Source organism: Prunus dulcis, chromosome 3 (assembly GCF_902201215.1).
Source record: "Prunus dulcis chromosome 3, ALMONDv2, whole genome shotgun sequence".
Classification (NCBI taxonomy): Eukaryota; Viridiplantae; Streptophyta; class Magnoliopsida; order Rosales; family Rosaceae; genus Prunus; species Prunus dulcis.
In genome coordinates, this window is record NC_047652.1 from 14,766,903 (window position 1) to 14,778,735 (window position 11,833).

At 36.3% G+C, this 11,833-nt stretch overlaps 1 protein-coding gene across 2 annotated transcripts; it reads left to right on the forward strand.

The window, feature by feature from the left end:
- Nucleotides 1-369: 369 nt before the first annotated feature.
- Nucleotides 370-5,795, forward strand: LOC117622167. Of its 2 annotated transcripts, XM_034352744.1 has the most exons (8): nt 371-798; nt 1,786-1,830; nt 1,958-2,087; nt 3,100-3,169; nt 3,274-3,322; nt 3,651-3,748; nt 5,040-5,178; nt 5,431-5,795. In XM_034352744.1, exons 1-8 carry the CDS (start codon nt 436-438, stop codon nt 5,575-5,577), a joined length of 1,041 nt encoding a protein of 346 aa, XP_034208635.1. In that variant the 5' UTR covers nt 371-435; the 3' UTR covers nt 5,578-5,795. The 2 variants fall into 2 exon arrangements, with proteins under 2 accessions (XP_034208636.1, XP_034208635.1); XM_034352745.1 differs by lacking the exons at nt 3,274-3,322; nt 3,651-3,748 and having other exon boundaries at nt 370-798.
- Nucleotides 5,796-11,833: the final 6,038 nt, after the last annotated feature.

An 11,833-nucleotide genomic window follows, 5' to 3' on the forward strand; every position in this document is an offset into this window, starting at 1 on the left:
ATTATAGGGCCCAACAGGACCCCCACTATCTGTTCAAATCATGTTTCAATATTGTCGACGCCTTAACCATCTAGGTCTAATACCTTGAGAGTTAGGCTCAATGAACATCTAAGTGTAGGGTTTTTAACTCCTCGGTACATTTAGTAGTACCACCACATAATATATTTTTTTTTAGTACAAACGATAATATAAATTACAGGAAAAAAAAATTTCTCACACACACATAATTATGATGCTTTAGAAATTCAAACATGAAATATCTAGTCTACAAGTCAAAGGTCTTTTTCCCGTTGGCGTACACCACCTATATCAAGTTTTTATTTGGTTGGAACCACCTATGTCAAGTTGGGCAGCTCAAAATAGTAAATGCAATTAGCCCAATAAAAGAAAAGGGTGAAGGTTGGGCTATTGAGCGCGAGGTCAATTTTCACATGAATGGCTGCTCTCCTCTCCCTTCACACCATCTCCAAACTTCAAGCCAACCTCTCTACTTCGAGGGTTACGGTAAAGCCCCGAGCTGCCCTCCATGGAGCTCAGAGAATGCGAGTCCCTTACGAGCTCAAGCAGGAACAGTCTCGTCTTTTCCACCAGCTGCCCTCTGGCCTCAACATGGAGGTAATTGTGCAGAAGGGAGTTGCAGAAAAAGAATCAGATGAGAAAAAGGAGAGAACAAGTGAAAACCCACCTCTTGTTTTTGTTCATGGAAGCTACCATGCTGCTTGGTGCTGGGCTGAGCACTGGATGCCTTTCTTTTCAGCTTCTGGGTATGATTGTTATGCGGTTAGCTTGTTGGGCCAGGTGGGTTCTCTCTTGCTCTCATCTGAAAATGTGCCATTTTGATGCTCGTTCTGTTGATTAATTGTGTTTTTTTTTTTCTTCTTCTGGTCCAATGTGGAAATGAGTTTACGATATTTATGTGGCAATATTGGTGTCTCATTATCTTGTTGTCAACTCCATATCTTCTTGAAGCTTATTTGATGAGAGTAGGGTAAGAATTTGATTTCATGGATTCTTCGTTAACTGGGTTGAAATTTATCAACAATTTTCTTATGGTATTATATTTTGGACATTAGAGCTGGCAAGTACTTTATGGGAACAGGGCAAGAAAAGAATTCGCCTCCTTTCTTCCATGTTGGAGAAGTACTTCTTCTGTCTTCTCTCTGTCTCACACAAACACATAAATAGTAAAGAAGATAGCGTTATTATAATTTAAGAATATAAAGAGATAAAATTTCATTTCATTTTATAGCAAGTGACAATTTGGGCAGAAGGTCAGCATTTACTGCTCTTGTGCAAATGGTGAATTATGAGTCACTTGACTCTACAGTAGAATATGAGCTGAGATATTGAACGACTTGAAAACTAAGTATGAGATGCACTTAGCTGTTCTCGTAATCTATATGTTTCCAGCTGACAAATGGTATTCATAGTTTAATTTGAGCCACATATGAGGCGTAATCTCTCTCTCTCACTCTCTCCTTTTTCCCTTCGTTATTCCTCTCATAAAAAAATTGTACTTGACTCCGAAATGCAATCGGATGATTCACTATGACCATCAGACGACGAACTTGTCGTATTAGTTTGCAGTTTGATATTTAACTCATGAAAATTGTTTCTACTAGCCTATCGGCTGACAACTGGAACTATGGGATCATTATGGTTATGACTTGTGAGTGTTAAAATGCTATTTTTAGGGAAGTGTTATTTTGTAATGCACCATTGACACATTAGCATATATATGGAAGCTGCGTGTTCTGATTTGTCGTACATCTTCTAATTGGTCAGGGTGAAAGTGATGCACCCAGTGCTTCTGTTGCTGGTACTCTCCAGGTATTGTAGCTGTCCACTAGTAAAGAACTTCTTTTGCAATTAAATTCACCAGCATCTGCTCTGTATTTGTTAGTTTCCGTACTTGGTAAAATGTTCTTATTCCTGTTAACTCTAAATTCTGCAGTAGACACATGCGAGTGATGTTGCTGATTTCATCTGCAAAAAACTCACTTTTCCACCAGTGTTGATTGGCCACTCTTTTGGAGGTCTCATCATTCAGTACTATATTGCAAACGCTAAACCTGACCAATTTTTAGGTAACTTCTACTTCTATCATTTTAAATTTTTACTTGAAAGGGTAGACTAAAATCTTCAGATGGATGAGGCATGGGTCATAAGTTTTACGTGGTTTGGCTGAATCGTACCCACATCTAGTGCAAGAGGAGAGAAATAGCCCTGAATAAACATTGAAAATTTGAAAGGATGAGTATTTAAACACCCAACCTTAACCTACAGCCCAAACCTTAAGTATTAGCAGGGATGTTTGCAATTTGCAAGCCGCAGGGTTTGTTTGCAACCTAAATGAAAATTGTATTGTTTAGATCTAAATATTGATTGAAAGAATAACTACTTGAAACTTCGGTATGAACTTTGTTTCTGTAAAAGTATTAAATGCAGTTTAGTTGACGTGGCTTGATATAATTAATTGAAAGAGTAGTAATATGGCCTAGAGCCATGAGGGCTGTAACATGTTTTGGGTTTTGCTTTTCCTTGTGCCCAGCCAACTTACAAGTCCTATTAGTTTTCTCTTTATTTCTGTGTGGCCCAAGCCCAACAATATACTTTTGTTTTTATGAAAATTGTTTGTTATGATTTCTTCTATTTTTTCTCCATTTGTTGCGAGTGAGAAATTTGGATGTATTTTGATTTTGGGTTTGGGAGATATTCATGATTATCTTTGTATCTCCTTTGATTTTATAGTGAAATTGCTGTACCCCCTATGTGGGTGGATGTAGGCCTACAGGATGAGCTATGTAACTCATTATGTTTTGTTTATTCCAAATTACTATTTCTATTTTCTTGTTGTCTGTTTACTGTCATAGAGAAATAATGTTGTGTTCTGTCATAATAAGTTTTAATGTGAGTCTGAAACTGTGATGCATGCTCTTGATATTAAATATCTAACTTTGACTTCAAGCAAGATCAAGTTTCCGTCATGATCTGGCCACTGGCATAGCTTCAAAAGCATCATATTTCAACTCAAGTACTATTTTTCTCAAGAGTAATTTTCTTATGTATATATTTCTTTGTTGATTGTGCTTATTGTAGACATGAGAGATTTTTTCCCTGAGCTTACGGGGGCTGCACTTGTTTGCTCTGTACCTCCTTCGGGCAATAGGTAACTAACATACTGTCTTTTTTGTGATTGTTTATTCTTATTTTTCTTTCATTTTGAATGTAATTAGTTTCAAACTGACATTTGCTATTTTTTTTTTTCTCCAGTGGCTTAGTGTGGCGCTATCTCTTTTCCAAACCTATTGCTGCTTTTAAGGTTTCTAGTTTCACTCTTTTATATAGAACCTCATTCATAATGGAAAGTTGCTACAAGAAACTTTGGCCCATCTTCCTTTTGTTTTGGTTGCATTTTTCAATTAAAATGTCTTAAGTTGTGTCTTTTAATTTGTAAGTTGTACTCAGTCTGTGCAGCCTATCATCCCTAACATTCTTTGGAAGGCTGTTAAACATTATTAGTGCATGAATCTAATCTTAATAGAAAATGAGATACCCTTTTTCAGGAATATTTTTAGCTTCCTCATGTATGCTTTACAGTATATATAGAAGTTAGTTCTTATGATGTTGTTTGTTGGAATTTTGAGTAGGTTACACGTAGCTTGGCAGCTAAAGGATTTCAAACTTCTCTTCCTCTTTGTAAGGAGACATTTTTTTCTGCAACAATGGAGGATCACCTAGTTTTACGGTTTGTTTCCCAGAAATTATTTTCTAGTTCGTCGGACATTTGTTCAACTGACAGATGACATTCAACAATATATTTCAAGTTACTATTGAGCATATTGACACGCACACACACACACACACACACACTCTCTCTCTCTCTCTCTCTCTCTCTCTCTCTCTCTCTCTCTCTATCTGTGCAAAAGAAAATTAAGTAATGCACTTTAAGTCAACATGATACCACAGCTAAAATTAGATTCTGCTTGAAGTTTCCAGAGACGATGTGTCCAGACACTGAGCCTCACTGCAACAAAAATTTCACAATTAAGAATAAGTATTTGCAGATATGTGGGATATTTCTTCACAGCATACAGTTAAAAAAAAAAAAAAATCTGAAATCGACAAATATTTTTTTGTATTAGTTTGCAACATATGGGGAAAATTTTGGATGTGCATGTGTATGTGGTGTAGGATTTCTGGAATTGTAAAAGGTGATGGAAGGCAAACTTTAGATGTGGAAGATAACTAAGAGACAAACTTTATAAACTTATATGATTGCATGAGTATTCTGAGTTCCAAAAGTTAGTTATTACCATGCATCATCTTCATTTGGTTTTATTTTGGATTGTATGTTATTTTGGTGCATGGTGGATAGGAGTAGATGAGCTAATCTTTGGCATGCACACTTCTGTTTGATCAAATTGTTCTACCATAAGAAAAACTGTGCTTGTTTAATGGACAATAGATGGAATGAATTTTAAAATCTAAAATTCCTGGTCTCATTTAGGGATTTGGTGGCCTTCTTCCAAATCAGTTTAGGGTTCTCATACATAGAGCAAATGATTGTGAGCGTTTTCTAGGTCTGTTAAATGCACCACGACAGCATTTGTGTCAAAGATAAGTTGAAACCAAGAAAAGGTGGTTGAGTAAAAGAGGTCTAGAACTGCAAGATGTTTGTACAAAGAAGGGCCAACACCAAAAGTAGGTGATTCTGTCAAATAGGGTAGAACAATAGGGTACAAGGATAGAAAGAAGACACTAAAGGGAGTGAAGAACTTGATGGTACATGGGTATATTGGGGCACCGGATCGTGAGTTGTATATCCTTATAATTGTTGGTCGATAGTGGAACTCATGGACATAGGCAAGTTTTGTGACCCATGTAAATTTGTTTGTTCTTATTATTTGTTAATTGCTTGTATACTTGTGTTGTGTGGTTTGAGTATTTTTGTGGTCTTTTCACAACAATACAGATCTTTTTTCCTCAAAATTGTCCATTTGCAAAGAAAACCTTTAATTATTTCTGTTTTCTTTCAGTTATCAAGAGCTAATAAAGAAAAGTTCAAGAATCCCATTATTTGATCTGCGGAAGCTCAATGCAGCGCTTCCAGTTCCTTCAGTGCCAAAATCGGCTATTGAACTCCTTGTGTTGGGTGCAAATGATGATTTCATCGTGGTAAACTTCGTATTCTAGAATGACTTGGTTCTTTTCTCTAATATTGCTGATGGAACATGCCATTCTCTAATTTCCGCTTCTTTGCCTTGCTGATTCTTGTTTCACCTTTTTTCTTTCTATAAAAGGATGCTACATAAGTTTGTAAAATTCTATGCTTATATGATCCTCATTTTCAAATTGTTGTCTGTTGATTCATTTGAAGTAAAAAATAATAATGGTTGTCTTTTCATTAACAAGAAGTTTGTTGACCAGGATGCTGAAGGTCTCAAAGAAACAGGCCGGTTTTATGGTGTCTCTCCGATATGTGTTGAAGCGGTTGCCCATGACATGATGTTGGACTGTTTATGGGATAAGGGTGCAAAAGTTATCCTATCATGGCTAAAAGATTTGAAGAAATAGGAATATTCAGTGTCATTTTGCGCTTGTTGATTTAGTTGGCACTTGTGCCTCGTAACTAGAAGGAAAATTCATTTCTTCTGGCAGGGAAATTGACAGAACTAAATTTGAATTTCACATATCATCCTGTAAACGCCTAATAGTGTGAGACAGACCACAGGAAATGAAGATCCTACGACTTTATTATTTGAAATGGTAAAAGGGCACTAGTTAATATTTCATTACAGAAGCCAGTAGCTTCTTCCTAAGAAAAAAACCCATCTAAGCATTGGAGGGTTCATTTGTTAGATTTTTTATTTTAAAATTTTGTTTCAAATTTTAATTGAAGATGAAGGAAGTAGAGAATAGGAGAAGGGATGGATTCATGTAAAGGAGAAAAGAGGAAATATGAATTGAATTAAAAGTTAAAAATCAAGAACTATAAAATTAAGTTCAAAGAGTTATGGCTTGATATATAATTACATATAACTTGGGATGACAACTCTTCGGACTAGTGAGTGTTGTTTGTTGATGCGAAAAAGTGGTTCGGTACTTTTGGGCTCAACTTAGTGATGTTTGGGCCTTAGCAAGAGCGCCTGATTTGCAAAATAAAAAACGCTCGTTAAGACCTAGGGCACTGGTGTGATACTGGCCGAAGGCTCTCCAAAGCTTAAATAAGTACGAATTTAGTAAATAATCTAGACAGAGCGATTACTAGTATGTTGAAAGTTCCAATTACCTCCATTTTGGGACTTGTGCACCTTTTTATAAGCCTTGGGAGGTGTGCATGTTGTGAAGAATTTCGAAGTGAGACTGTAGACATTCACTTTGGGTGTTCCACGTGGTCAAAGGCTAAAGTTGCCCTAATGATGCCTTCGGCAGCTATGGGTGCTGAGGGCTACTCTTCCGATGCCTCTTTTTGTCCACGTGTCGTGTCTTTATTGGTCGTTGATTTTGATATAAACAAGAGTCCTCCAAGTTCCCAACTGAGAGCGCCTCTTAGTTGGGGACTTGCTTTTGTCTTCGGTACCCGTGGGTTGCCGGGAAAATGCTTGATATTCAGCTGGCTCATACGGTGCCGTTCGGTGTATTTATGGGGAGCCGAGGAGCCAGGACCCCTTTTGGGGGTACGATCTCTTCGCATGAGGCACTGTTAGTATGAAAATTGTATTGTCATTTCCTAGACTCTAGAATAGGTTGGGAATTAGTGTGTGAACTTGTTTTACTGGAAGCTTTGGCGCAACACATTCATTCTGGATCTTTGAAGTATGACGTGATCGATATGAGAAACTGAGTTCAGGTAAATCATGACATAATCATGCATTCATTATAGGATTCCTAGTTGGAGCTATTTTCAATCAAGTATTTTCATGTTAATCCTATTTTTATTAGGATTAGATTTTTTATCTTGAGATTACTTTCCATAGTTAAACTCTATTTTGATTTAAGTTAAAATATTATATTGATAATTGGATAAATGTTTGGTTGATGTGTTGGCGTCTCAATGAAGAGACCATGATGTTTAGAAGTCTTAGTTGAATTGGTTTTGTGAATCCTTGTTGCATAGGAAGTGTACTCGCGTGGGCTTCTCTCAATTGAGAGAAACCTGCATGGGATAAAACCATTGTTGTTTTCTTTTGATCAGTGGCTTTCAACGTATTGGTTTTTCTCTGAAAATATTGAGTTGTTTTGAGAAAGCTTGCTGTGCTGATTTTCTTAGATAAGTCATCAAGTGTTCCTTGTTTACTTGGTGATTTATCAAATCCTCTCTTCCTTCATATTGCATTCATATGCATATCGGTGACTCATACGATTGAGGGCACAAAGACTGTGGTGGCAGTTTTCCTCCGGCGAGCTTGAAGCAATCGTGACCAGTATTGCGTTCAACATAAGGAGTGTCGAAGATCATCCCGTGACAGAAGTTGAGTTACGAAGAAGTCGGTAAACATTATCTAGAATGAGTCTAGGATAAGTGTGTGAGTACTTCTTGTAATCATCGTTCTATAGTGGATTTGAGTTGGACTGAGGAGTCCCGTGGATTTTCCCCAGAGGTGGGGTTTTACCACGTAAAATAATTCTCTGCGTGTTCGTTTATTTTAAGCTTTGCACATCTCAGGATTGATAACTCATATCAATCCTGCTTCAAAGGTTGATCATTATTTATTGCAAAAAATTCGAATTAGCTTGTTTAACATTCTCCAGGCATATATATATAGATATCCTACAGGTATTTTCAATTGGCATCAGAGCAGGTTGCTGGACATACTCAGTAAGATCTAATATACCTTAGGATGGATCGTGCCTCGGGCTCAATTGCACATCCACCATATTTTGACGGCAACAACTATGGCGCTTGGAAGGCCAAAATGAAGTCGTTTCTTTGGTCCTTAGATGAACGTGTATGGAGTACAGTGGTTCATGGATTTCCTAAACCCACAAAGAAGATCGGAAAAGGAGATGAAGAAACCACAATCCTCAAAGCTAGAGAGGAGTGGACCACTGCAGAAGTCACACACAGCACTAATAATCAAAAGGGGTTAAATGCTTTATTTACTGCTGTCTCTTCAGATCAATTTGAATATATATCTGGTTGTGATACTTCTAAGGAAGCTTGGGATATTTTGCAGGTTACCCATGAAGGAACAGATACTGTCAAGGGAGCCAAGCTTCAAATGCATACTTTACAGTTTGAGACACTCATGATGGATGAGAATGAAACTTTTTCTGAATTTTATGCTAAACTGTGTGTAATTGTGAATGCTTGTTCAAGTTTAGGTGAAAAAATTCCAGAAGACAGGGTTGTGAAAAAGATTTTGAGATCCTTGCCTCAACGATTTCAACCAAAGATCACGGCTATTGAAGAGATCCGTGACTTGAACACCTTGAAAGTTCAAGAACTCATAGGGTCCATACAAACCTATGAGATGAAACATCTAGCCCCTAAAAAGAGCAAAAATGTTGCTTTCAAGGTTGTGAATGAAGAAGATGATGGGCATTCAAATGAAGATTGCAGTGATGAGGAATTAACGATTCTCACAAGACGATTCATGAACTTTCTCAAGAATCAGGATCCAAGGAGTCGAGATTCAAAAGGTATAAATTCTAAAAATAGGTTTGTTAACTATACTGATGGTGGGTCTAAATTTCGCAGGTCAAATGAACGAAAGAATCCAAGAGAAAAGGTCCAATGTTTTGAATGTGAAGGCTATGGACACATATCTTCGGAATGTGCCAACACCTTAAAGAAACAAAAGGATAGCAAGAATAAGGCAATGCATATTACTTGGAGTGATAGTGAATCGAAATGCGAGAATGATGAAAAGACGGTTGCACTCATAACCACAGTTAGCTTGGATGAATCACATGAGGATGATGATTGTAAAGAAGTTGCTTGCTGAAGCTGGAAAATTGCAGGATTGCAAACGAGTTTCAATCCCCTGATGCAGATTCTAAAAAGGTAAGTGCAGGTATGAACGAAAAATTGATGTTTTTGCAGAAAAAATTGACTGATCAGAATAAATTAATTGCTTCTCTAACTTCTGACAACAAAGCCCTTGAACTTGAACTTAAAAATTCAAAGGAAAGGATTGTTTCTTTAACCATTGGTGCAGAAAAAATTGACAAGATGATTAGCATGGGACGAAGAGATGGTGACAAACGAGGCTTGGGATTTCAACCAAGTAATAAGTCTTCCGCTGTGTCTAAAACAAAGTTTGTCAAATCCACTTCACTCATTGAACCTTCTGCCCCTCATGAAGTCAAGAAATTTATTCCAATCTGTCACTTTTGTGGAACTCGTGGGCACATAAGACCAAGATGCAATAAGCTTCGAAACGAATTTGTTCGTTCAAATTCTCATGGCATGGGTGGAAAAGTAAGTATCCAACATAAGATTTCAAATCTTATGAATGAGGTAAACCGCTTATCCAAACTATCTTCTTTTCATTGTTTGCCATCAACTAAGACAAAGTTAGTTTGGAGGAAAAAGGAAAATCATAATTGTATGTTTGCCTCCACTAATGTTGTGCATGAACCCGTTGCTTTAGAAAATTTGGATCTTAAATGTCTTGTTGCAAAACCTTTGGATAATCTTCAATTTGACACTCTTAGAAAGTCTTTAGGTATTTGTTCTTTTGAATAATTGTTTGTATGCATGCCAAAAGACTCCAGCTATTATCTTCTCTGTTTTTGAATTTGGATTAAATTCTAAGTATTTTGTTCAGCACATGCAGGGATTGATAAGCAATATCAATCCTACTGACGTCTGGAAGTTTTTGCTGATCTTAGATTGGATTTTTGGCGTTGGATCACTTTGGGCAGTTTAATATTGGGTTTTTGTGAATGGCTATCAACTGTCTTTGTTTTTTTATAAAGTCAATTAAATGCTCTTTTTATTAAATCTCATGTGTCTCATTTAGCACATACACTCTAATCTTGTTTAATAATTTTGAATGAATCCTCATCTTGCCCTTGTCTTGATACTAGATTTGCATTATACTTTTTGCTACTGAGCTCACAATTTTGTAACATCTCTTTAATTAAAAGAAAAGTAAAATAAGTGCTTGATCCTTGCCAAGTAACCGGGCCTCTTGTCTAACCAACGTCGAGGCTCGAGTCAAAAAGCTTTGATCTTATACACTTTGTTCTTCTTTGTAGCCTACATGACTCGGGTTAGTACATCCTAGGGGTGCTTTAACACCCATTGTCTTAAAGTCATCTGACTTGAGCACATTGATTTAACACCCGTTACATGAGTCTTGTAGAAAGCTTAATAAAGTTAGCATTAATAATAATAATAATAAAATAATTTTTTTAAAAAAAAATGAAAGTGGTGACCTCTGTATGCATTTTGTATGTGTTTATTCTATGTTCTTGGCTTGCTCTTGATTGGATTTTTTCTTTGTTATTAAATAAGTTTGGTCACATAACACGAGATTGAGATTTAATATTTGCTCTTTTGATGGACTTTATCTCTTACAAATACTTTTGATTTCCTTTTTATAATCCTAGTATTTGATTAAACCTTTGTGATTTGATGTGCCTTCAATCTTGAAAGGCTTTGCTTCCAAATGCTTCTAGATAGATATTGGTATTGGCTTTGCTTGTCTATCCTTATGCATAGTGTTGGCATGTACTCAAGTTTTTTTTGGCATGAATGAAGGAGGAGTCTTGGGTTCTTATTAAGCATAGTAATTGATGTTTTGATTGATGTCTTTGTGGTTTCGTCTCTTTTCTAAGTGTGGCTTATGTATATATATATATTTTTCGGTTTTTTTCTTATTCAGTGGCTTTATCTTTTATATTAAAATTTTAACCAAAAAAAAAAAAAGAATTTGTTTTTGTTTTCAAACATAGTGTAGTTTTATGCTTCTTGTTTAATTGTGCAGTTAGGCTTTCCTTCATGTTACTAAGACGGATACATGATAAATTGAACCTGAGGATTGCAGCATCATTTTCAATCCTGCCAGTTGCAGACTTGTGGCACAACTGATTTCTTTTTCCTCTTATTTTTGCCTTTATATATGCTCCCTTGTACTCTTTCCTTGCTCTTTGGATTTCCTGACAAAAAGGGGGAGAGATTATTGTGAAATTATAATAAAAAGGGGGAGAGATTGTGTTGTATAATTAAGGGGGAGTAGTGTTGTAATTTTGCCTTGAATTACATTTCTTCTCCCACATGCTTCACTGGTTTTGTTGTTTCATAATGTGCAGGGATTCAGAGCCTTGAGTTTAGAGTAGGATTTCATTTGTTGAATCCCATGCAATTTCGTTTGAGTTGTAATAGGTGTTTTGTCTAGGAAATGCCAAAGGGGGAGATTGTTAGTATGAAAATTGTATTGTCATTTCCTAGACTCTAGCATAGGTTGGGAATTAGTGTGTGAACTTGTTTTACTGGAAGCTTTGGCGCAACACATTCATTCTGGATCTTTGAAGTATGACGTGATCGATATGAGAAACTGAGTTCAGGTAAATCATGACATAATCATGCATTCATTATAGGATTCCTAGTTGGAGCTATTTTCAATCAAGTATTTTCATGTTAATCCTATTTTTATTAGGATTAGATTTTTTATCTTGAGATTACTTTCCATAGTTAAACTCTATTTTTTTAAGTTAAAATATTATATTGATAATTGGATAAATGTTTGGCTGATGTGTTGGCGTCTCAATGAAGAGACCTTTTTGCATGATGTTTAGAAGTCTTAGTTGAATTGGTTTTGTGAATCCTTGTTGCATAGGAAGTGTACTCGCGTGGGCTTCTCTCAATTGAGAGAAACCT

Coding starts and splice junctions, on each gene's coding strand:
- LOC117622167 (XM_034352744.1), top strand. CDS start 436: ATGGCTGCTCTCCTCTCCCTTCACACCATCTCCAAACTTCAAGCCAAC. Junction 1,831..1,957: donor CTGTTGCTGGTACTCTCCAG/GTATTGTAGCTG, acceptor ATTCTGCAGTAG/ACACATGCGAGTGATGTTGC. Junction 3,749..5,039: donor GAGGATCACCTAGTTTTACG/GTTTGTTTCCCA, acceptor GTTTTCTTTCAG/TTATCAAGAGCTAATAAAGA.